This window comes from Mustela nivalis (genome assembly GCF_964662115.1).
Source record: "Mustela nivalis genome assembly, chromosome: 13".
NCBI lineage: Eukaryota > Metazoa > Chordata > Mammalia > Carnivora > Mustelidae > Mustela > Mustela nivalis.
The window spans coordinates 6,670,091-6,697,081 of NC_139032.1; the positions used below are offsets into that span (position 1 = coordinate 6,670,091).

At 45.1% G+C, this 26,991-nt stretch overlaps 1 protein-coding gene across 6 annotated transcripts in view; it reads left to right on the forward strand.

Moving 5' to 3' along the window:
• The window catches only part of GLIS3 (GLIS family zinc finger 3), a 438,156-nt gene that overhangs the window by 352,741 nt on the left and 58,424 nt on the right, over nt 1-26,991 (forward strand). For all 6 annotated transcript variants that reach the window (XM_082694388.1, XM_082694389.1, XM_082694391.1 and 3 more), the window contains one exon: nt 18,678-18,825. In XM_082694388.1, the coding sequence (XP_082550514.1) occupies nt 18,678-18,825 (148 nt within the window). The remainder of the gene's footprint in view (nt 1-18,677; nt 18,826-26,991) is intronic.

The window sequence follows — 26,991 nt, forward strand, 5'->3', positions numbered from 1 at the left end:
TTCTCTCTCCCCACTCCATATATATATATATATTTTTTTTTCTTTTTTTTTTCCCCTCCTGTAGCTCAGAAACTCACCTTCACCCTGGAACACCCACATGTAAGCCCTAATCTGTCTTCCCAGGAGGCCTCTTTTCCATTTCTGACCTCGCTGATGTCTGGAGAGATTCTGTGCTAGGATCTCTAGTTCGCTACAATTTTTTCTGAATACCCAGCTTCCAGATTTTTTAGCACGTGGATTGCATTCTGCCCCCTTCGTTTCATTTTGTTCATGCCACGGAATCGTGTCAGCGAGGGTCACGTGAGAACCGCATGCCCTTTATTGGCTGTTGAGGCAAGCCATCGAGGTTGAGAAAGTTGACAAGGAAACTGACCTCAACGGGCCTTCCAAGCCACGCTAAGATGTTTAAACATAGACCGTGGTCGGATCCTTGATTTAGAAAGATAATCATGGTGGTCACGTGGAGGATGAATTGGGAATTTAGGGTGAAAGGAGACAAGGCTGTTAGGCTGGCGTATTTCCGTTCATCGATATTCTTTAGATACGCTGGCTCCTCCGGTGATGACTGCGTCCCGCTGGGCTGTCGTCAGCTCCAGGATTCTCAGTCTTGTCCAAAATGCTACCATGGGAGACTTTGCTGAATAGCCTCTTGAACGCTAGCTTCCTTATACATGCTGCTTTCACATAATGGCATCAAAAAAGAAGATAAGGATTCTCTGGTAGCTCTCAATATTCCTATCCTGGCTCCTACTGACATCCCTCCTTCTGAGCTGCTCACCAACCTATAATTCTTTCTAGAATCTTTCCAAGCATGATTTTAAGAATTCTGATGCTCAGTGATATTTCTAGTTTCTTTTTTCTCTTCTTTTCCTTCCTTCCTTTTCTTTCTTTCTTTTTCCTGTTGAAATTTGAGGTACAGATTCCTCTCTCTCCATTTTTGGGGCCTTATCTCTTGGTACCTTCTCAAAGCTTACTTTTATAACCACATTGACAAGTGTTTTGGGTAGCAAAGTTTCCATTCCCTGACGAGCTAGCTGAGCTTCTGGCTGCTTCCTCTCCTGTGTGAGGCTTTACTCCTCTCCCTCCCTACTTCTGGCAATTATTTTTCTAGTATTTCCCATTTGGCATTCTCACTTATGGGAAGCATAAAAGCCAGGTAGTAGCAGAGTTGTGATAGACATGCCTAACACCAATGCATATCTTTCCATATAGTTTTCTATCACATATAAACATATTATGGGGCCTCTCTGTTTTTATTCTTTTTACTCAGTGGTGTATGGTAACAACCATTGATATGAGGAGTTTTCCTTACACAGTATTTGCAGGGACATCACTGGGCTCTGAAAAAGGAAGGACAGTAGGGAAAACAGGTCAACAGGTGGCAGAACATGTTAGATGAGCAACTCTGTGTCATAGTAGATCTGGGCTAACCTAGCCCATAATCACTGGCTATAGGAATTTGGGTAATATTTACTCACTGTCGACTTTGAATAAATTCTGTTTTGAGATGGCAGTGCAAAGAACATCCTTGACATCTCCTCCTCTGTACATAAGCAAATGCAAAAATCATTTCATTTCTGTGTATTCAGAATAGCAATCAGGGATTCCTTCTTTTTTAAGGTAATCTTGTTCTTTTATATGAAAAGATATGTACAAGTTCCCCAATTTCCAGGTCTTAAAGACTCAGACATACTAAGGTGCTCTAAACCATGGCCAAGGAACCTCATGCTTCCTGTTTTCCCCACCTCCCATATCCACCCCGATGTTAAGATTGAAACTGACCAGAGACCTTAACACAGCCAAACACTCACAAACTCAGTACTAGTTCTAGCTTTTCAACCATCAGCGATAGCAAGAAGCAGTACGCTAGCACTGAAAACACGCCTGGGAATTTTTATGGCTGTTCACCTCTTGAATCTTCCCAGCAGCCTCACAATTACTATTGTAACCCCATTTGAGAGATGAGAGGCCCAAGGTTCCAAGAAGCTGAATGACTTTACAAAGCACACTCAGGCGACAGGAGTACCACACCCCAGCTGAGATTTTCTGACTCTACTTCCAGTGCTCCTTTGACGCTACTGTTTTTAGTCTGGGCTGTCTGAGTTTCCACCATGGGAAATTGTGTAACTCGTCAAGTTGTTGTGGGAGGATTATCTTCAGAAGCTCTAGACCGGCCGGCCCTCTGTTAGATGGCGGCCTGGCCCCCTGGCAGAGACCCTGCCCCTAGAAGGCCCCCATGTTTGGCAGTATCTGCCTCAAAATTCTCTAAACCTTCCTTCCGGTGGCTGGAGCTAACAGGGCCATCCAGGTGGGCAACTCTGAGCCCACACAGATACCCTCCATTTCTGTCCTTCAGGGGGCTCTCTTTCATCCTCTCTCCCATATGTGGGATCGCCTATGTGCCCTAATGAGCCATGGAACACATGGCTATGGGATCATTCTAGAGTCCTGTAGGCAGGCCCTAATTCCAGGAGAGTGCCCGGTGAGCAGATGGCTAGAACACTCTTTAAGTGAATCATTTGAGATTGGACCTCTAGTGTGATGTGGACATGCTGACTTGGAGTGACTCGAGTTGATGATAGAGTCAGGAAGGAATCCTGCAAAAGCATTTGGTCCAGTGCCCTGCACAACTAGAGATGGTTCTGGAGGTGGCAGGCACCATAAGGGCTCTGAGATTTGACCCTGCGTGCACGTTAGTAAGTTAGCCAACTCCAGCTTCATGGATGCTGGTGGCAGGCAAAAGGAGAATTTATTACTCATAGCAATCGCAGTAGACAGAATATTCTCATTTTCTTGTGCCAGTTTCTTTAAGTGACACAGAGAGTGCCAGGCAGCATTTGTGCACTCAGTGGACCATGTTACACGAGGGAAATTCTGAGCACAGGGAACCCAGATCCTTTATAATGAATGAAAGCACACCTGACCTTTGGTTTGGGAAAAGATGATCCTGGTCAAGCTTCCAAAGCTGTTTAGTGTAGAAACATCATGAAAGAGCACCTGGAGAGGCCGTCAGTGCCTCTGCTCCCAAGATGCGGAGACCTGAGAGCCTCAGGGGACCGTGCCTTTGGGCAGTAAGCTCCGCTCGCCCCCTCTTGACTGCAGGCGGGCAAGAAGAGCAGGACCCTGGCGTGGCCATGCACTGTCAGAGTTGTCCCCAAGCATAAGTAGCTTCTCAAAGAAAAGACTGAAGCCAGGAAAGAAGGACCGTGGGTGTTGGGAAAGACACGCTTCTGTACCCTGTGGGTCTGCATGTAACTCTCTCCATTTCCATTCAAGTTCACTTCAGAAATTGCAGAGCATCCCCACGCAGCACCGTTCGTCTCATGGTTTGCTATGGGAGCTGCTCACGTGTACTTACAGCACCCCCTCCTCTCGCCTGTACTACGGGGCTCAGAGTGTCACCATCACAATGGTTCTACTTGGGAGATTGTCTCCAGAAGACCCCCGTATGATTTTGTTTGGTTAAATGGCAAAGGTGATGCGCAGTCCCTTCACTCCCATTGATATGTCGAGATGGCTCCAATGACAGGATTTCAAGTAGCATCTCTGTCCGTCCGTGGATCATGGCTCAGAGGAAGTGAGAAATGACGAGGATATTCAGACCTCAGGGAGATAGTTTCAATCGGCTGTTTGAAACTACTGGATGTCGGGGACACGAAAAACCAAGCATCAAGGAAAAAAAAAAAAAATGGATGAGGAGGGGTGGTGTATTCGAAGTCATTCCATAGCTTATCCTGGAGCCCATCCTGCTATTGGACTTGAAGAATAGAATCTTAAAATGGAGTTTTACTCTTCCATCTCCTTCATTTTCCTTGGCTTTGTAAAGGAATGTAGGCAGTATATTCTAAAATGGATGTCAGGGGAGTGTTTTTAAAGGAGCAACTCACACACACTTGTGTTTGCTCTCTTGGCACTGTCACCCTCCTGGACGCCCAGCTCAGCCTCCGCTCTGTGCACCATCCACACCAACGCCTTCAGCCCTGGGGACACGTGCTGCTCGCGGCCGTCGCCTCTGTGGCCACGCTCCTCTGTAGATGCTGCCGCCACGACCTCCGGTGACTTGGCTACGGAGCGAGGATATTTACGCCCGCTGTGCCTAACAGAACTTCGTGGTAGTTAAAAGCCCCGGTTTTTCATTTCCTGGCTGGTGTTTGCAATGTGAAATTGCAACACCACATCTACGTGCATTTTTGCCTTTTAAATGTTCTGTGGTGTTGCAACATTTGAGAAATTCCCAGGGATCCTTCCACTTCCTACACGCCCTGGTTTGGAAAGTCAGGTCGGACTCACCATGTCAAGAGTCGCCTTCCTGGGCCCTTGCCGGCGTAATCCTGATTTCGCACTGCGTGGCCTGACGTGGTCCCTGTGCTGTTTTGCAACTCAGGCTTCACTCTTGAGGACACCAATACAAAGACAAAGAAAAGACTTTTTTTTTTTTAATGTTAGCTTCTTCTTCCAAGAGCAATTGAACTGAAACTACTGTCCCTATTGTTTTCTGTGAAGTCTCATTTAAAATATTTTATTAATGCAAAGACGTGCGCATTCAGGGCTAAGGACCAGTGAACAGTAGCCATAGCAACCGGGAAGCCATTGGGAGGAGAAAAAAATGCAGTAAAGAGTAAGTGTTTTAATCCTTAACTTTAATCCCTTTACTTCCTGTTCTCAAAATGAAATATAAATCAGGCACCATGGAGTGCTGCGATTTTTCTCTGAAAGGGATGTTGGCCAAAGAGGATTAGGAATGGACAAACGTGTTTAAGGAATTTAATCACACAATTTGTTGTCAAACTTTTGAGACCACGAGTGACCAGTTCCTTTGAGTGGCGTCAATGAGAACCAACAAAACATACTTTGAAACTGATTAGAGCGTTGTCGCAGGGGGACAGCCCTGTTTGCTGTTACTGTTACAGCATTTTAGCCCAGAGTCATGCCATGAGAAACCAAGGAATTGCTTAGTCCCCCGGTGGGGAGCTTGAGGACTGTGTCAGGAGAGTCGAATAGAGATATTCTTTTGATCTTGGAAATACTAGGGAAAAATGAAGTCGCCGGTATCACGCATACTGCTTTTGCTTGGTGTCTGATTACTGTGGGAGTCTTACCAAGGATGTGCGCCTTCCATTGTCTACAGACTTTTGGGTCATTGCTGAACAGCACAGGCTTTAGTTTCCATGGACAGTAAAACAGAATTCTCAGAAGAGTAGATAAGTATTATTTCTCAATCATATGTTCCTAAGATTTTCTTTTATATGAACTACCGTGGACTTAATTTTGGACTAAAAATAAAATTCCCAATTTTCTGTCTTTAAAGTCAGACCAAAACCATGCCCCCAACATGGGCTAAAAATATTTGTTGTTTGACTCTACAACACATCTGTCCTTCCTAGTTCTACTGGGGAGGATTATTGGGGACGATGGGAAGACATGTTTTTAATGGCACTTTTTCTTCCCCGGGCATATATATGAGTATATCTTTGATAAATTTATTTCTAGTGGACTAAAAGTTGCCAATGCACAAGGCCCTTTGCAGAGATCTGAAGTAGCTACAACTTGGGCTAGCTTCCTGCAGTGTCAGAAAGTGAAATTACTTCCAAGAATAGCATCTTCCAAGGGGGCGCTAATCATGAAGACAGGCGAGCAACGGGAGGCCTAGAGAATGTGCGTGGAGCTACACATGGCGGACCACCGGGTCTGAAGTTCTTGCAGACCTTGAGAACGACAATATCCACAGCGAGGCCTGCGAATGGCAGGGCATCTGGGGAAGAGAAAGAACATGGGTCTCTCGGCTTAGAGGACAGCGTGCGACGTTGACAACACCTGTTTCCGCTTCCTCGTCTCGGGCCAGTGTTCTTTCTCCCCATGTGATCAGAAACAGCAGGACTGATGTCGTCTAGGACAGAGCATCTGAGACGAGGTCCGGGCACCATGAGTGGCTGCCGGCCGCCCTCATCGTCCTCCCGTGCTTCCCTTGGACCTCTGGCTTTCCAGTCTGGGTTTCTGGGACAGGGTTGTTTTGAGAGGAACTGGAGTTCATTGCAGAGGATGGATGGTAAGAAAGCTAAAGGATTATCCATTCCCAAGGAGGAATGGTAGATTCTGAATATGGAAAACACTTTGGCAGAGGCTGTAGAGACTTCGGGAACCTTCCAGAGGAGTCCATACTGTTCCGGGCCTGACCCTAAAGAACTTTCTGAGCCAGACATGCTTCTCATGACCAAAGAGAAGAGTTTCATGTCCCCTGCGGATCAGAGGTCCTGTGATTCATACATCACTCTGAGGCATACAGTCCTTGGACAGGAGTGAGGACATTACTTTCAGTACATGCTTCTCTGCACTGATGGAAAGAAGACCATGGGCCAGCCCTTATGTTGGTGGCATCACCCCAGAGGGACAAGGCTCTGGAGGAATATCCAGTGGTATGTGAAGTAGTCGTGGGGGAATCAGAGCCGGGCTGGTCATCTGGTCACCAGGTGGTAGAAGATGCAAGTCCTTGTCCTGGCTGTGTAGGTTGTCTCAAAGGGGGCTAGAGTATGCCATTTCAGGCCCACTCGGCTCAAAATTTCTGTGTTCTCCTTACCAAATATATGTTAGATGTTGAGTCTTTAAAAACAAGGTAGAAATTGGGATGTGTTCCCAGCCCTTCCAGATGAATGAGAGATGGGAAGTATAAATGTAACGAATTAGCATTTCCTATTGGAAGGACTGCTCATTTGCACATTCCGAGAGGCAATATATAAATGTGAATAGTATTATCTAGTGAGATTTGGCATGAACAGGGACTGAGTATTATAAGGAAATAAACTTTCCAAGTGTCTATTTTTTTTAACTTCTGTTAAGATTTCACTTGGCTGGTTCCTGTCTTATTCTTAGCGGACAATCTCGGCGCGTCTCCTTGCTTCGCTCCTCTTCCCCGCACAGTGCAGGAAGACATGATTTCATCTGTCTTTAGGGGCGGCTTTTAGGGATAAGCATGGATTAATGAGTCCTTAGCAACTATTGATTCGTTTTTTATTCATCCATTGTTCATGAATTTCCCCCCAAATTTATGGAGGACCTTTCATATAAAAAGAAGCACTGTTTTAGCTTACATGATCAAACAGACATGGTTTCTGTTTACAAAGAACTTTTTTGTCTTCTGTGACACACACACAGACTTCATTAATAAGTACTACACTGTGTAGAAAACACGGGTCCCCTCAGGGTGATAAAAATTGCCATTGCTGGGTGCCTGGGTGGCTCAGTGAGTTAAGCATCTGCCTTTGGCTCAGGTTATGATCTTGGGGTCCCGGGTTCAAGCCCTGCATCGGGTTCCCTGACAGTGGGGAGTCTGCTTCTCCTTCTGCCTCTGCTGCTCCCCCTGCTTGTGTTCTCTATCTCACATAAAAATAAATAAATAAAAGCTTAAAAAAAAAAGAAAAAGAAAAAGAAATTGTCATTGCTATTTAAAAAGGAAGGAATGACTCTGGAATAGGAAGACCTGGGAACTTCAGGGAAGAGATGACATTGAACAGGGCCTGGCAGAGTATGAAGAGTGTGTGGTAAATATGCAGGGACTAGACGTAAGGGGACCCCAGGTGCAGGAGGCTTGTGACCAGAAGAGCAATGGGAGACCTGAACAAGCAGCATGGAGGGGACTGTCTGGGCTCTGTGTGGCTCGGAGGCATGGGACACGTGGCCACACAGCTAGAAGACAGCCAGCCTGGTGAAGCTGGGAGTCGGGGCTGCAGGCGATGCTTGCTGGAGAGTCACTAGAGGGCTGTGCAGGTGGGGAAGTGGCCTTGTCAGCGGGGCGCGTCGGGGAAATTAAACTGAGCAGGGAGCATGGGATGGATACGAGAGCAGAAAGCAAGGGTTCTCCATTGAAATGACGGCCTTCAACTTTTACAAGGAGGCATTTAAAAAAAAATCGTCCAAACACTCGTGCGTGTTAAGATCAGCCTTAAATCTTTTTCAGACAATCCATTTTAATTAAAAGAAAGGAAGGAAAAAAATGAGTTCTGCTGTTGGTCTCTCCCCACATTTGTTCCACGGTAGCACCGGCTGGGGCTCTAGTCAGAGATCAATGCAAAGGGAGACAATAAGGATCCGGTAAGATGGACGGGGATGGTAATTGCGAGATAGCTGGCTGGTTTAATTAAACTTTGAGAATACTTGAATAGGAGGAAAAATGCTACACTTGACTGGATGGGCTGGAGTGCGTGTGGTCACATTAGTGCGCTGAGCCGTGGGCAGGACGGATTTATGAAGCCGGGAGAGAAGGAAACCCTTATTGTGCACGGAGTCTTCACAGCCTCATAACCCGGCCCCAAAGGGTGAAGGCAGATGGTTTTTTGTGACCAAGTGAAATGCCTTATTAATATTTCTCTAATTGTCTTAAACATAAAATCCACCCTTTGGTGTCCTGTTCTGCTTTTGCGATGTTCCTCTAGATGTAGTCTGCATCTGCCTTTGACTGTGTCCATTTGAGTATTGTTTTTCACTCAGAAAAAAAAAAAAAAAATCAAAAACAAAACCCTGTAAGATTCTTGGTGTCAGTTTTAGAACACTGTTGACTTAGGAAGAAAATGGTGTTTTTACAGAGATAGCAATACAGAAAAACCAAAGCTGCATGCCTTTGGGATTTCAACATCCTTTCAAAACTGAACCCCACGTCTGTCCAAGATGGCTGGATAGTGGTACCGACTTGGGTAAGTGAGGCATGGAGACGAAGTACTCACATCCCACCAGTGTCCTGAAAAGGTTTTGTGGTTGGCTTTGATTTCTGATCTATTTTGGACTTTGCTAAGAGAATGAAAGCTAGCTACATTCTTCTGAGATAGAATAATTTCATGGTGATGGTCATGTGCGAAAACTCCGCTAACGTCTCGATCCAGATACCATTTATCTGGCCCTAGACTCTATCTTCTGAGGATAAATAAGACCCCAGGGGATTCTTACTGGTATCCCTCCTAACAACCATTCGTTTCTGCTGAGACAAATGAATTTAACTCTGTGCCTCACAAGCCAGTCTCCTCAAGGCCCCTTCATGTGATACCGTAATAACCCCACAGAGTTGGTGTTTTCACCCCCATTCTACAGAGGACACTACTGAGGCCTTTCAAGGCTGAGTTACCATCATGACAAAGGCCACCTCTTAGTAGGTGGCAGAACCGAAATTTGGACTTTTGAGTTTGAATTTGAATTTGATCCATCGACCCCAAAGTTTTCATTCTCATGTCTTTGTTGTCTTGCCACACTGTGGTGTGCAAAAGGAAGAGGTTGATACAAAAGGAGATATGTAGATTGGAGAAAAAGAAAATCCAAGTACACCTTATACAGTGTTATGGTGCCTCCACACCGCATAGTAATGAAGAAAAAAAAAGTCAGGATAGGAATAGTAGTTGGCATTGATTGAATGCAGTATACCACGCATGAGGGGCTGTCTCAGGTTCCCTACCACTAACAACAACCTTGGACCACAACAACATCATTGTCCACATTGTACAGAGAAAACTGAACTAAGGAGATATTAACAAGTTGTTTATCATTGTCTAATATTTCCAGCAAGTAAGGAGATGAAAGCTCAAATCCAGGTGTTTTGGGTCCAAAACCTACCCTCTTTCCTTTCGTGACCACAGTTAAGCTGCTCTTGAAGTGCTTGTGAACGGCTTACGGTCAGCTTGTGCGGCGTTAAGTGGGTTTAGAGAGAACTCTGTATAGAGAGAACGCACTCGCTGGCAGGGATGGGAGATCACCTCTGGAGCCAGAGAATATTTTGGTCAAGTTTGCCTATGGCACTGAAGTGGAAAATGAAGTCTTAGCCAGCCAGCGAGAGTCAACTGAAATGCAGCCGAGAGATTCTGTACCACCCAACAACAGCGCAGCCTTCAGGAGTTCGCCTCCCAAGGTAGAGGGCCTTCCGGAGTATAGAGCTTCCCCTGTGAAAGAAGACCTCGGGGTGTCCTTACTCGCGAGTTTCATCTGAGCCACTCTCAGCTCCATGGGACACGAAACTCAGCTGTCCCATACACTGCTCTACCTCCTTGGCCTCACCGAGTTTTGGACACATTAGGTAAGGGCTCATGTGTCCAGATGGAATGAATGAATGAATGAATGAATGAATGCAGTAAATTGAATGAATGAATGGACAAAAAGAGAAGAAAGAAAGAGAGAAAGAGGGAAAGAAAGAGAGGAAAACAGAAGGAAAATGTATCATGAATTTTAAAAATGCTACTAATTCTTTTAGGCTGCATGGATAGAAGTAGAGCGTCTTGAGCCAGTGATGAGTTTGTCCTGGCCAGACGCTCGTTCAGTCTGTCCGCACTGGGTTCTGTTGCCACATTTGCACACCCAGTGAGGTCCAGTGTCTAGAGGAGTTGGAGGGGTGAGTTAGAATAGTATGCTTACATGGGAGAGCAGGGGCTGACAGTTGAGGTAAGTGACTTCTGTGTGTCAGGCACTAGTAAATGCTTTCTAAATCTAGGTTATTTCTCAAAACAAGAAGGATAGCTCCTTGCTGTCATCCTGATTTTATAGAAGGGGGACTACAGGCAGGCTAGTGAACCTACCTGCCCGGGATCACACCGTCACTGAACCAGTCTGTTCCACTAAAACGCCCCCACTCCTCCTGCTTCACTATCCTGTCATCTACATAAAATCTGTAGATGTTCAGTCTGGACGGAAAACTGCTACAGGAGGGCCGACACACTAAAGCACGGCCCCTCTCGGGGCTGAAATTCGCTGGTATTACAGCATTTTGAGGCTTCTCAAATATAAAGAAAGCTGTAACGTGGACTATGAGCAAAGTTACTCCGTGTGGTCTGCGGGAGAAGGGGAGAGAGAAACCCCCCCATGTATGGAAATCTCGGGGACGCTGATTACAGCTGAGGTTGAGGCAGAACGTTCTAAGGATCAGACGTATTGAACAATGGCGGACACCATGTTGTAGGGAAATGAGTCGTCCAAGATGTTTAGGCAAAGCCCAAGCTGCCACCAAGATATGCAGTAATGGGGGGCAGCTCAACAGCACTCACTTAAATTTAAATTAATTAAAATTCAATTAAGTTACATTACAAGTAGTTTCCTCAGTTGCACTAGCCACATTTCAAGTGCTCATTAATCGCACGTGACTGGTGGCTGCTAATTAGTACAGAACAGAACTTGTGCGATGGAAGAAGGTTCTGTTGGACAGCCCTGCCATAGGGCGGGCCCATGGGAAGATTGGATCCTTGTTCGTTTTTACTCTGAAATTCTGTTTCTGTAAACAGTTGCCCTGAGTCACCATTTTTGATGGGATAACCAGCACTTTTGTTGTGTTCATTATACTGGAATGGGTATTTCACGCCTTGTACTGAGATACACCCCAGCCTGTGTTTCTGCGTCAATATTTTGGCATGTTCATTCATCAGCTATGGGCAAAAAAATGTTTGACCTTTGGAATCCTTGCTAACTAGATCGGTATCCCCTATTATAGAAATTCAGGTGCCCAACTGGCCAGTACCTCATGTTCCCAACGAGGCTTCTCCCAGTTCTGTTTGTCTAAGTCTTCATTATCATTTCTTTTTCTTTTTGTAAGTTGGTCACTCCCAAAGGAAATGAATCTGATAGCAGATTGTTGGAGATTAATTACCTGTGATGTGCCAAAGCCACTTTATAAATGTCAGTGCTGCGGAATCCCCAGGGAAAGAATTTTTAGATTCAACTGGAAATTAATTGTAATTAATAGAATAGGTTAATTCATTGTAATTATTTTTAAGGCTTTCGGCAATGAGTCAATTCCCCAAGATCCACATTGCTCCAAGTGTCATAGAGAACGCTTGATGAGAATGTTCTGGTACTAAACCTCAACCCTCTGGAAAAAAATAATAAAATCCTACTTGTCTTTCCTTCTGGCTGAGTTTCTTCAGAAACATATTTTGGTGGCATTTCATTTCTGGAGAACAAAGGAATCCCTATAAGGTGGTGCATGAACACACACAGCCCAGATAGACTCTGCTTATTGGAGAAAGGGAAAACAAAAGGCTTTTGATTGTGCCTCATTTTCTTTGGAAGTATGTCTCACTTCAGACTAGCAGAATGCCTTTGCTCTTGGAAGAAAATGTAATGGAACTGAAAATTGAAGAATCTGGGCCTTTTTCCCTTTCCTAATTATTTCCACTTGACTCACTTAATCTTGGACGATTATTCAATCATATCTGCAACGAGAAAATGACGGGAGTAGAATTTCTGTCTCTTGTTCCGAGAGCTTATAAACATTAACAGAACAGTCTTGAACAAAAAACAAATACAAATCGCTATTGACGGTGCCTTGTTTTTATATATTAGGAAAAATCCCTGCATTTGTTGGGGAAGCAGCTCAAGTTTCCAAATGTAGGAACCTTGTCGAGCCTTGATGGGTGATTTCATTATTAACGTTGAAAAACTATCATTTGGAACAAATATTTTAGAATGGGAGAGCGTACAGAAGCTAAGGAGCCAGTGTGTTTACTTGCACCTGGACGGGCTGAGAAACTAAGCCCCAAAATGGGTTATTGAAGCCCCGGGATCATTAACACTCTAAGACTCACGGAGTGGTTTTGGAGACTCAGAGATGTCTCATTTCCCCCTAGCTCGTCTGTGAGCCTTACTGCATGGTCGTGAACATAAGGAGACACGCAACCCTAAAAATTGCTAAGAGCTAGGTCAGGGCTCCATGTGCAATAATACTTCCTGACAATCGGGTCTGTCTGAACTTGAAGCTTACTGCCAAGGTGAAGAAGCAAGTGGCCTGTGACTACAAGGAATCCAGCCCAGGCTGAGAGCCACTTACTGGGGTTGCTGCGGGGAAGTCACGTGGAAGATGAAACTTTGGCCCCAATGGTACCTGAGGCCCCTTCGAATGCTGATTATTCCTGTAAATTTGGGTTTTGTGTTTAACTTGGACTCCACAGTTACGCTTTTAGCTTTATCCATAATCACCCAGACCACCGCACTTCCAATGATCATGTTTACCGTGCCCCTGCTGTCGGGGAGGTACGGGTCCCAAAGAGAAGGAAACTGTGCATATGAGCATCCCGTGAGCCCCGTTGACGGGCTCTGTGCGTTCCTGAGCCACATCTGTGGGATGTTTCCTCAGTTGCGTGCTCCTGGAAGCAGGCTGTGAGCCAAGGTTGGGGTGCGTGTGAGTTGTGAAAGAAGTGTTCCCAGGAGAATCTGGAAGAGGAAGGAGGGAAGGGGAAGAAGCAGCTGGGCAGAGAGACCCCATGGTGGGGGGTGGGGGGGACACCGGAGCATGAAGCACATCTCCAAGTTTGTCCCACTCAGAGACAGAGGAGCATAAGAGACGGGTTCCTATGTGTGTTCAGGGTGGGGAGTGGTCTGCTGGCCGTTGGCCATCAAGTACACAGAAGTCAAAAGATAGAAACCCCAAGGCTTAGGGAGGGGGTCAGCACAGAGCTCATTGAAGTGATCAGAGGGGATTTGGGCAGAACAGCAGCAGCCTTTCCGCCCTAGTTCCAATGATCTGTACCTTCTTAAAATCCCCTTGTGTAGGGGTCCTTAAAACATGCCCACATTGTATTTTTTAGACACAGCCACACACCACTAGAGATTGGAACCTCCTGTAGATAGAGCATCGTGTCTCATTCTTATCCATCTCATGGGAGCTGGATGCTATATCCCCTCTCCGGCCCTGCCCAGCCAGGGGCCACAGAATTTTGGAAGTTTGAAGGGCAGTCAGTAAGTTAGAAGGTCCTCCTGGGCTTTACAATACAATTGTGCAGACTCAGCTCGTAACAGGAAACAAGACTCCCTGTACCATGGAGTCCGGTGGGGGGGGGGGGGGCGGCCTGGTTGGAAAAGGTTCCACTCATCCAGGCTCTACACAGGGTCTTGGGGAAGCTACTTTGGGAGAACACGGGCCATCCCGGGCAGGAGGAGTGTGCAGCCATGATAAATGGGATGTTTGCAGACAGCAAGGCAGTGTTCCAGGAGCTCTCTTTCTAGAACTCTCTTCCTCTCAATAGGCACTTAACTAATTTCCCCAGCTCAAGTATAGCCTTCCAGTGAGGCCACAGTTCTTCCCTGTGTTCCTGGACCAGCGACCCGTTCTCTTTTTCTCGTTTTTTCTATAGCAGTCACTACCTTCTAGGAAATTTACTTATCTGGCTAGTTTGTTTCACTGCTCTAGAGTGTGAGCTCCTCAGGGGGCATGTTCGTCTGCTCCAGTTGCTGGTGTGTGTCGGGCCACTAGAACACTGCCTGGCATATGGCTGAGGCCCAGGAAGTGGTTTTGCAGGGCCTGGGTGAGGAGGATAAAGGAAGACAGTGAGCTGGTGCTCACGGGGCTGGGTTAGGGCCACAGAGTTGGTATAAGTCAGGATGCTTGGGGCTGGGCAACACAGCAGCCAGTCCTTTCAAACAGACGAATTGATGATTAGTGGGTTGAAATGTCACTTCTTTCTATAAAGACAAGTAAAGTTTCTTTCCATGTAGGGCAAGTTCTTTGCTATCTCCTAAGGGCAGGTGATTAGATGGTACTGAAAAATTTTTAACTCTTATTATTCCTGTGAAAGGAGACAAAAATCCAAGTTGTTTGAAGACATGAATCTCATATAACCGTTTCTTGTGGTGAGGTCTGCAAGGAGACAGAATAAGAAATGGTTACACGAGGTTCATGTCTTAAAGACAATTTGGTTTTTATAATTCCGAATTTCTACAAGACATTTGCTGTGCCCGGAACCAGAACCATCTCAACTCTCCTCATCAGGATTCGAAGAGAACAGTGGCTCTGAAAGTGCTGTCCCTAGACCAACAGCGTCATCCTCACCTGGGACTTTATTAGATCTGCCGCCCAGATGATTGGGTCAGAGGCCCTGCAGTAGGGCCCCAGGTGACTCTGCCACTTGCCCAGGCTGGGGAACCATAGTTAGAGGCCATCCCCTAGTGGGAAAATTTCGTTCTATCTTCTTCACATTCCTAGCAGCTAAGAACATGTTGAAACATACATTATGTAATTTGTTGTATATAAATAGTTGGGTTTCTTACTCCAGATAGAAAACTACTATATGGAAGAACGTCCCTCTCAGGAGATCCTTCTGTATCGCCCTGCCTCGCCCTTTAGATAATTCCTGGACTTGAGAATGTTTAAGAGCCGTAAATGTTCTGGAAGACCCTTTCCTAGTCTAATAATCTGGGCCAGAGAGGATAATACTGAACTTACACATCATTACTGCATTTTTATGCATATGGCCTGTCTTTGGAAATTATGCATAAGTTCCCCAAGGCTTGTTTGATTTAAGAAGCACTTTCTAGAACCATGCCTAATCCCAGAGAAAACCAAATTAACGCTCCCCACAAAGTCGTATGGAATCACCCTCTTAGGAATCATGAATAGTTGTTGAAGCTAAGGAAAAGTTGTCTGCTTTTGACTCTGAGAGTGTCCATGGCCATGAAATTCCTTGGAAAGACAGCATCAGTACTGATAACTATAAAACCCTATAGTAATAGAAAGCAGAGAGACATTCATGTCTATGCTCAATAGAACATATGGGTCCCAGATCACATTGTAACAACGAAATATAAATTAAAAGTGATCACCAGAACTCATTCGAAGCCTTGATTTTTTTCCAGTTTTTCTTACGCGGCATGTGTTAGGTTAGTACCAAAATAACAAACATACCTTCCAAAAGCCCTGAGAGGGTTAGCCATTAATTCAGATGGTCTTGGTCAGAGATCTCAATGTGGCAGAGCTGAGGAAATTTTAATGTAATTACGGCTAGTTCATGAACATGTGTTAAATGCTCTTTCTCTAATGCTTGGGGTCACTATGCCGTTTTCGTTTTCTTGGACTAAGACTTGGTCATGTGTTTGTCTCTTTACGGAGCTTGTTGGGATCCAAGAAATGCTAAAGTTACGGAGTAGTAGCTTACTGATGTTGTGTGTGCGTCTTGTTTTCTCTGTGATCAGAGTATGGGTCACAGTCATTGTCTGTACTGTGCTGGTGTAGTTAACCACTGGCTCTCCAGATGAAAAAAGCCCAATTTGTAGCATTTGACAGTCTCTAAGGTGGAAATAGTCTCATCATGACCAATTTCAAGCTCTCAGTTTGACATCATTGCGTAGGGAATTTGGGAAAGATACACATGGATGGCACTCTTGGATTGGTGCAAGCCAGCTCAACACATCATTGGAATGTAGAAAATATGGAAACCAGAGGAAAGGAATTAAAAAAAAAAAATAAAAAGACATAATGTTGCTGCTGCTGCTGGGAACATAAATGAGTTTTAAAATTGGATTGGGTGGCTCAGTGGGTTGGGCCTCTGCCTTAGGCTCAGGTCGTGATCTCAGGGTCCTGGGATTAAGTCCCGCATCGGGCTCTCTGCTCGGTGGGGAGCCTGCTTCCTCCTCTCTCTCTCTCTCTCTCTGCCTACTTGTGATCTCTGTCAAATAAATAAATAAGTAATCATTTTAAAAATAAATAATTAAATAAAATTGGATTTTGTACTTCCTTACCATATTTTGTCTATGTGCTTTATGTAATGATCATTTTATATATATATATATATATATTCATATATTTATTTATTTATTTATTTATATATATAATTTTGTGTTTTCCTTTTATCTCCATGGGCTTCAGTTTAATGGTTGACTAAGAGTCCTTCAAATTGGTGTAAGATCATTTATTAGCCTTAGTTGGGGACATTTAAGTAATGTTCCCTAATTATGACTATTGCTACAAATAATGCTGTGTATTATTTAAAAATCGGATATAAATCTTCCTTCCCCTCTCTGGCTATTTCCTTAAGACAGATTCTAAGATTAAATGATCTCAGTTATGCTTCTTAAAAAAGTATCTCCAGATACCGTCTAGAAAGTTTGTGCTAGAAGGTATACTCCTTCCAACAACTTTTATGAATGCCTCTCACTGTACCTTCACTACCACTCCTTCTTTTTTAAAAGTTTTATTAGTTTGGTAAGGTTTTTTAAAGTTTTGACATTGCATTTCCTTGCAAGCATGCTGAACATCCTTTACGCTCATTCATATTTCTCCTTCTAAAAATCTTTTTTCTCCGTATCAAGGGCTGCACAGTGAGGCAGACCCGCCTCCCTCACTGGGTCATTTCCGGGCCTCTAAGAGCCTGCAGGGATCTGGCCCGCCCTTTCCTGGCTCTAAGGAACGTACCCCCACGCCCTCCACATCACTGCTTCCATCTTGTTTCCCTTCTCCAGGCCCCAGGCTTGGCCCATCTAGTCTTATTTCTTCTCTGACCATCCAGGTGCACTGTGGGACTGGTGGGCTCTTGCCCCACGAATCTGCAGGACTTCCGCCCTTCCTCCTCTCCAAGCTCTTTACAAGGGCCCTCTCCAAGCGGCTTCCCCAGCGCCTCTGCCCAAGGTCGTTTTCCCTCCTCTTGCTCTTGTCTCCCTGCCCTGCGTCAGCTGCCGCCGACATGGGGTACGATAGGTGCTCGCGGGCTCCCTCCCCTCTAGAGCAGACGTTCTGTACCACAGTGGTCCTAGAGCCTGGAGGAGCATCTGACGCTCCATGAGTCCTCGTTGGGTGAGTCCGTGTACACCAGCCGTGCAGTTGAAGGTTCAGATTTGTCTGGATAAAAGCAAAATCAACTCCTATGCTCTCTTGAAATACTGAGGATGCTAACTATTTGCAGTATCCATAACAGGTATTGTTCTATATTTTTAAGGTATTATGTTTTTATGGAAGCAGAAGGTTGATATTATTCTATACCTAAACCTCTCATTATGATTTTTCCCCATTCAAATTACACTCACAATTCTTTTTCATAAAGAAATCAGATAAATTTGGCCTATTCTTTATTCTTACATTTTTACGGCTTGATTTTTTTTTTCTTACATGAAACTCTTTAATATATAAAGAATTACTTTGTTACTGTGATAAAATGAAGATCTAAATTAGGTCGGCCTTTTTGTTTTTTTCATGTAACTACTGTTGGGTTTTTGTTGCTGCTAATGACAACCTGAGTTTTGCTTTTAATTATGCTCTGTCGTATTTAAAAACTTAACCTATGTATTTTCCTCTCATGTACAATCGATAGGCACCAGATCTCAATGGATATTTCTCAGTTATCTCCAAGATATTTTCCTGGTCCTATGTCTGTATTTTAAATGCACCTTCAGGGGCATCTGCGTGGCTCAGTGGGTTAAGCCGCTGCCTTTGGCTCGGGTCATGATCTCAGGGTCCTGGGATCGAGTCCCCCATTAGGCTCTCTGCTCAACAGGGATCCTGCTTCCCTCTCTCTCTATGGCTGCCTCTCTGCCTACTTGTGATTTCTGTCTGTCAAATAAATAAATAAAATCTTTAAAAAAAAAAAAAGCACCTTCGAATCTGGACCGAATATTTTTGAATTTGTTTTTGTTATCACTACAAGTTCCGATTAGATACAGAGCAAATAAAAGGAAGCATAATAGGAAACTGGGTTCCCAGAAGTAGAAACTTCAAAGAGTGGAGTCCAGTCCTTCTCCAGCTGCACTTTACAGAATCCCCTGCCAGGTGTTATCAGGATTGGCGAAGTAACCATCATCGACTCTCTATGAAGCCCAATGCCTGACCCACCACTGTTGCTTAATAAATACTTGCGAATTGCATTGCATTGAACCTTAGGACATGATGCCTTTCCCCAGAGGTACTCCGAGGGACAGCTTCCCTTTCTGACATGTCTTCTGTTTTCTCCATCTCTTAGTTGCGATCCAGCGCAGAACTCCACCCCGACCTGCTCTCGGACTGCCTCACCGTGCAGCCCCTGCAGTCGGCCCCCTCCCCGCACGACGCTGCTGCTGCTGACGGGGCCGTGGGATGCTCCCCCGGGCCGGGGCCTGACCTCTATCCAGGTAACCACAGCAGAGGCCGCGTCAGCTGTCCCCTTCTAGGCCCTTCGCTCTGGCTCAAGGAAACACTCACATGAGAACGGTTCTCCTAAGATCATCTGTAGTTTGCTTTCTCAACGAGCTACAAGTTGCCCCCTCCCCACTTCCCATCTGATTCCTGAGCTGAGTTGGCAGAAGACTGTTTTTTCTCCTAAAGAGACACAGTCAAATAATGCATTAGCTCTTGTAGTTCTGGGCTTCTGCCCAAAGTCCAGTGTGCCCGGCTCGCCCAGGTATCTTAAATTTATTAACTTGATTGAGACCCAAAGGAAATGTTTCCCCCTTACTCAAGTAACAGGCTGCATGTGGATTTCTTAATGGAACAGTTACTGTCATGTTTGCATTTCAAAAGGAAACCCCAGGTCTCTAAGAAAAGTCTCACATCAGTCAGACACCTTGTAAGAAGGGTTTGTCAGCTACCGGGTGGGGGGAAGGGGAGGCGCTCCCAGACCAGTGTCCTTCTGCCCACGTTTGAAGAACAGATGACTCTAGATTTGGAAAATTTCACCCTATGCAAAGAAAACTAGGAAAGGATTAATACTCAATAAGGAAGTTATTTTTTCTCGTTTACTCTGTTAGGCCAGACTTTTGTCCATTTTCCACTCTCTATAATGATTCTGTACTTGTGCAAACATAATTGGTGTCTTCCTCACATGTGGAAAGCTCTTACTGTCATGCTATGAATATGAAAGCAAAAGTCCCACCAGCTCCACACTCCAGACGATGGGGATTTTCTATTATCTATGGATCGCAGGTCCCCCTGCCACCCCCATCTGATTCCCAGAGCCAGGTTTTGGCAGCAAACTGGGTTTTTTCCCTCTTTTTAAAGGCACTAATAAGCCATAGAGAATTAAGAAGTTATTGATGCATAACGCCGGAATACAAAAAGTCATGCTTCTGTAACTTTTTTAACTTTCCAGTTCTCAGCTGATCTGAAAGCAGGGGAAAGGGCCGTAGGCAAATATTTTTTTTTTCTAAAGATTTTATTTATTTATTTGACAGAGAGAGAGATCACAAGCAGGCAGAGTCAGGCAGAGAGAAAGGGGGAAGCAGGCTCCCTGCTGAGCAGAGAGCCCAATGTGGGGCTCGATCCCAGGACCCTGAGATCATGACCTGAGCCAAAGGCAGCAGCTTAATCCACTGAGCCACCCAGGCATTCCCCATAAGCAAATATTTTGAGAGGGTCTGTCAAGACATCCTTAATGTTGTCCCATTGGTGAGTTGCTCCAGGTACATTTTCTTAGAGAAAAGCAAGCCTTTCAAAACCCTAGGAGAAGGGCAGACCACATCTTACAGAGGTTTGGGGTGCAGGTACATACACATGAGATATACCAAAGCACAATGTTATCAACTCACGTAAATATTTTGTATTAGATATATACATGAGAAAGCGTGACTCGTTTTTGTTTGCACATATGTCTGTTTGATTTGCCAAATATTTGATATGTGAACACTTATTCTCGCACATTTAATTAACAATCGGTTTACAGCAGTCTATACAACATTTCCCTGGTTACTTCAGTCCAGAAATCCATGATCTTCCTAAGGACCTGGTACCCGGCAGTTAAGAGTCCAAGCTAACCAGACTTGACTGAAGAACAGCCTGACGTCTAATGCCGGTGGTTTCTCGGAATGGGCTAGTCTCGCTGCACTCCCACTTGGGGTGTGGCTGTCTCTATTTGTGGAAAACCTTAGTACCTTCGCTGTGTGTGTAGCTGACTTTCAGAACTTAGGAGTCTCACTTCTCTTGGTGTGTGCTTTGTACGGCTGGCAGTGTTGTTCCTTTTTTTTTTTTTTTTTTTTTAAATGTTGAACCAGCTTTGTCAATCCAGACAGATTTCCTTTTTTTGTTCACGACACTTTTTTTTTCTGTATTGGGTCTTCAAAACGACGATGGGCTCTTAGCTTCACACCTCCAGCCGCCACAGGCAAGCTGCCACAATGGGCGAGGAGCCTGCGTTGTCGCAGTGTCAACAGAGCGTCTTCAGAGTGCCTGGAATTTTCTGTCATTCTGGGAACATTTGAAGCAGGCAGGTGGCCATGCTCTTGAACCCTGTTCTTGGAATTTTACTTCTCGAGTCAGTGTGTAGCTGAAAGTGTATCTTGCCTACTTCTCTCCTCTTTCCTTTCTCCCTCGGGCCCTATTTCACTTTCTTTGTTCTTACCTTTTTGAAAAATTGATTAAGTCCTCTGTTTTGCTGAATACACAGCAAACCCAGAGAAGAACCAAGCAGGAGGAAAAACTACAAAACAAAAACACGTTAAACCTTCCTTCTAAAGTTCTAGAAATGCACGTGCCGGGAGTGCATGTTTCTGTGGGTTTCAGACCTGTACCAAAGACCTATGGAAAGAAGCCAAACAGTGAAAAATGCCACAGGAAAATGAAGCTGTTCATCAATTAGTTAAATGTGAACTCTGAGGTGTTAAGGCAATTTGACAAAGATTAAGAGTTGGCTGGATGTAGGAGTGCTTGGAGCCATTCTTTTTACCTTCTGCCACACAAAGTCAAGAAAATATTTGTTTAATGATTGTCAAGCACTTATACTTCTAAGTGCTAGTGAATTGATTTATCGTAAAAATATTTGGTCAGAAACCCTTTGAGTCCGTGTGGTTGTAGGATCAGAAGCAGGTTCAAGGTGGACACTAAGACGTTTTAGAAACCACACGACTGAAGACTCGTAGTTCGAAGAAGTCACAGTTTTGAAATGGACATTTTTAGTGGGTCGGTAAATAGCAGACTGTGAGATTCCAAGAGAGGGGGAGTTTGCAGAGCACTAGGAAGAACAGGGAAGGTGTCATTTCTGACACACACAAATCTTACAAGTCTCCTACCATGCTGACTTCCCTTACGGAGACCGTTTTCAGTTGATGAGACAGAATTTGATTAGGAAGGCTCGCCAGAAAAGACTTGCATTTCTGTGAAAGAAAACAGGGCTCCCGGGTCAAGCAGGTAAAATATCAGTTGAGGCCACGCTGAGGGCTACTTTACATTGAGGCGTTTACTTGCCTACTATTCTGAAAATCCCAGGGCTCCCAGACCCGATCCTGAGCTAACCGGAGAGCAATTTGGTGACCTAATGGAAAGGTTGGGACAAGGAGGAACAGTTCTCAGGGATGGCTCACTTACGTTTTCTCCCCTTTTGTTGAGAAGTTCTGTACCCTAGATATCTAGATAATGCCCCTGTATTTACAGATTAGCCTGTAAATGTGGGTGATTTCTCTGATCGTCTGAGGGAGAAGTAGTTCACAGTCAGTAGATCAAGGTGGCCTCTTTGGAGGCTTAGTGCCTGTGAGGAAGGTCTTGTCAGCTTCCTCGGTCAACTAATGAGCAGACGAGCATAAGCAAGTGAGTCTGTAATACCAGGAGAGTGTCGTAACGAAGAATGCCGCATGGGAGAGGTTCTGTCCCACGGGTGGTCCCAAAACTCATGGCTTCCTGCAAACAAAATGATCTACGGACTCAGTAAAACATGACCTCTGCAAGTGGCCTTAGCCATGAAGGCAACATAGAGGCCAGCGTGGTTGAGATGTTCGAGTCCCACAGAAACCACCTGTCGAGTGAGCAGCTCGGGCAGCTGGAACAAGGAAATGAGCAAGCATGGGGGGTTTTATTGGTACCACTTGTTTTCAGTTATAAACTAATTATCATGTTTTAGAACTTGCAAGTTCTATTGAACTATTTTTATTTTGAATATAATGTTAGATTTTTCGGGAGAAAGTATAACGCCCATATTATAGAGAATTGTAGAAAAACAACAAAGACTCTTTTTAGAGTCCCCTCATTACTGGGGAATGAAGCCTTCTCTCTCACAATATCATCACATTTTATAATAAATAGCACCATATTAAATCTATGCAAGATTTAACATACTTTATGAAATAGTTAATGTTGCATTTTAGTGCAATTTATGGTCTATGTTTTAATACATTTTCTGTATTCTTTTTTTAATTTTTATTTTTTTATTTTTTTAAAGATTTTATGTATTTATTTGACAGAGAGAAATCACAACTAGATGGAGAGGCAGGCAGAGAGAGAGAGAGGGAAGCAGGCTCCCTGCTGAGCAGAGAGCCCGATGCGGGACTCAATCCCAGGACCCTGAGATCATGACCCGAGCCAAAGGCAGCGGTTTAACCCACTGAGCCACCCAGGCGCCCCCATTTTCTATATTCTTAAGTTGAATACATTTGCTATCTTGGGGCAGCTTGCCGAGTTGTAGGGGTTAGAAATAATGTTATATAAAAGTGCCTCATACAGTCTACTTGCAAACAGTGGTTGTTAACTTAGGGACTTTATTAGAAGGTTCTAAGTTGACACAGAAACTTCCCAGTAGGTTAAACTTTACAGAATTGTGAAGATCAAATAACATGAACTCTATAAAAGCAGGCATAGAACATTATAAAAAAATGCAACAGATATTACTTGCATGATCTTCAAAAGCAGTGATTTGTTATGAATTCACCAGAGGTAAAAAAAGGGACAGAAGGACTTGGAACTCGCGGTGGCCGGAAGGAGGTGGACACTGGGCTTGCAGAAGTGATTTAAAGGGAAACATTTGGCCATATATTTCCCATGTTCTTTCTGACATTGCTTTGAACCGCTTGTCAGAATCTCATACTTCTCTTTACATCCCTTACCTCTGTGGTTCATCTCTCAAGTTGGATTGGGAATTCGGGGAGTTGGGGGCTTGGGTGGCTCGGTCAGTTAAGCGTCTGACTCTCGGGTTCCACTCAGGTCATGATTTCAGGGTCGTGAGATCAGGCACCACGTTGTCTGGCCCCTTCTCAGCGAGAGGTCTGCTCTTCCCTCTTCCTCTGGCTTTCCTCCTTCTCGTGCTCGCTCTCGTTCTAAAAAATAAAGTATTTTTTAAAAAAGAAAATAATAAGAGCAGCATCAAGCCCCGCTCTTCTCAGTTGCAAACACTCAAAGCCGTAACCTCTAGCTTTCGCCCTCCACGGCTCTGCGCCAGTCCGTTCGTGTGTATCGGATCACCTGGGAAATCTGGGAAAATGCAGGTTGCAGAGCCCCACTCCCAGGATTTCCGATTCAGTACATCGGGGCTGGGCCCAAGAATCTGAATTTCTGGCAGAGATCTTTAACAAACTCTCAGGCAACACTGGGTGCTGCTGGTCCAGGAAATACACTTTGAAAACTACTGCTCTGGATCATAAAACGTGGGAATGTTCCAGCAAAACATGATCTCAGTTGTGACAGGTGGGAGTTCCAATAAGAACTGCCCATAATGAACTGGATGGGGGAGAGGGACCTTGCACATCTAGATAGTATATCAAATCGCCACAATGTACACTTGAAAATATGTTCCAGTCAGCTATACCTCAATGAAGGTGAAGTTTAAACATATAATAATTGGAAAATTGGAGCAAAATCTATATGTGAAAACCACATGATGGAAATCTGTCCACAGAAGACAACATAATTTATAGCTAATAGGCCCTATATTTACAATGAGAAATAGAATTATGTTACTCTGGTACTTATAATTAAATACTTACAAAGATAATAAAACTGAATCAAATAGTGGAGAAAAAATTGCCCCATAGTATATATTTCTGTTTCTCATTACAGAAAACGTATCAATGGATATTAAGCTCATCTCCCCCGACCATTACTCATTATTACTCCCCCACTCATTAATCATTACTCATATTTTGATTAAGAGTGAGATTTTGTAACTACCCAACTGAAGAAAATTAAAATTGTGATTCCCAGTCAGCACAGGCCACACTCGTGTGTTTGCAGCTAATGTTAATGACTTTATATGTTTGCAAGCTGCTTAATTTGGTGCTTCAATTTCCCATATCCACTTACATCCTTGTATTCATGTTAGCTTTTCACGCAAGATTAAGCTGCATTATTCAGTTTCATAATATGTACAGGATTTTGCCGTAAAAATATTTTTCTGTGGATGAGCAAAAATAGTTCCACAGCTCGTGGAGGAAAAGAAAGTAGTGAAGCTAGGTCGGTTGTAGCTCTATACCCGTCGAGCAAAGTCTTGGTTGTCTTTGCACTGTTACTTCTTCTGTTCTCCTTTTGTGTTATTTTGCCGGCATTCGGACAGGTGTGAGAAGAAAGGGCCGCGTGCACTTCGATGTAGGCCACAAGCAGGTCTTGGGAAACAGGTGGCAAGACAGAGAATCAGGATAGAATTTCTGGAATGAGGAGCTAATTACTTTGCGATTAGGAGGTTATGGGCCAGACTTCTGGCTACCGAGTCCTGACCTTCTGCTTCTACTGAACTGACCTTCCAAGGAAAGGGAGGAAGAGGTAGAGGTGTCTTTCCCGTGAAGAATGAAGGAAAAAGGGAAGGGGGCATTTTCACGGTGCTTGTCGCTCACACAGTGGAAGTTCATATTTTGACGCTTATCTTCACCCTGAAAATAAACGTGAGTAGCATAAAACTCAGAAGTGAAGGACATGACTGAATTAGCTTGGATGGTATTTGTCGTATTTTACTCTTAACGGGGAAAGGAAAAGATGTCGCAGGCACTGGCTGAAGAGGGCACCGTGGACCTGATTCATTCCAGTGGCCGAGGGCTGGCGTAGAGCGCATCGTCCGGAGCGTTGGAGGGTGCCCTGTCCCTCTCATGGCAGCAAGGCCTCCTTACTGGCTGGCACCGACGCCTTAGAAGGTACAGCTTCCCCCTCAGCATCGTAACCCCCTTTTCCTAGGAAGTGTGGCGGCTGCACTGGCTTTCCTGACAGTTTCCTGACAGTTTCCAGACAGCGCCTGGTCCCTCCCTTTGGCTCCAGCCCTGGTCTCTCTCCGTGAATTCAGCGGCTCGTGTCCGGCGTCTGCTCCGGCAGCAGCGCTGCGAACACGTCCCCACACCCCCAGGAGGCCGTGGACCCGCCGTCTCCACAGCAGCCTCCCCCGGGGAGTCTGTGAGAGTCCTCTTCCCCCGTCTCCCAGGGGCTGCAGAAAGCGGGCAGCTGTGTGTTCACTCTTCAGAGGAAAGGGGGGATGACTGTCCTCGGCATGTGGAGGAAATTGGTTCTCCCCCTGGCCCACCGGGATGCATGTCACCTTTTCTGAGAAATCAAAGCTGTAATGCGTCAGCCACCCCCGAACACGTTGTGTGGTTCGTAATGATGTAGGGTCCCTACTTGTGCAGTTCTGAGGCCGTTTGGGGTGGGAGCTGCACCAACCCGTGTTTGGTATCCTCTTTTCTTAGGTGCTATTGTCGGCCCTGTTTTATACAATACCTCTGACCGCCTGGGTGGCCGCTGTGTGCTCAGATGGGACATTAATAGGTGGGAATGTTCCTTCTTCTCCAGCTCAAATCCATTTCTCTCTCCCTGAGGTCAGTCGCCGGGTTCAATGCCGTACAGAGCGTTTGCAGTCGTCCTCAGCACACAGCAAGTGTTCAGCCTCTGTTAGTTATTGTTGTGGCTTTTACCCAAATGCCAGGACAATGTCTGCTACAGTTTGGTGAAGGAGAAAGAACAGGTGCCTGAAATCGCCGTCATGCCGCTGCGAGAAATGGGGACCGCCCGGAAGCCTGAACAAACGGGCGGTTTGATCAGCACCATTAGTCGTTCATGTAGCATTTCTAGGTCAAGGAAACGCCCTGGAGGTCTCTAAAGAAAAACCAGTTGAAATTAGAAGCCCATCACCTGGGCAGCAGTGCCCCTAGAATCACAATGTCAAACTGGGTGCACTCCCTGCAGCGGGGGTTCCCTTCTCTTTTCCTTCCTCTTTGCTTAAACACTTAGAGAATCGCCCCCAGACCCAGTCCATGTCTGTGACGGAGACTGGAACCCATTCTCTGCCTTCCTTTTAGTGCTGGGAGCTGCCACGTGGGGTTCAGTAGTCACTGTCCTGAGAGCGCGTGTTCCTTGAGAGAAGAATTCAAGTCAAGAAGTGAACTCAGAGCTCCGCTCTTCTCAGACCCATTTTCAGATCCGTGAACCGGGCATTTTGGATTCACGTGGGCTGCTTTTACAGAGTGTCAGGGGGCTTGGGTGAAAAGAGGGTCTAATCAGCAGGGACTTGGGCGGAGAAAGGAAGAAGTAGGACCAATGGCCTCACCCTACACAGTTTGACACCATCCCTGGTCAGCCCTGCCGAGGCAAAGCCTTGGTCCCTTCTGACGTCACTTCATAAATAGACT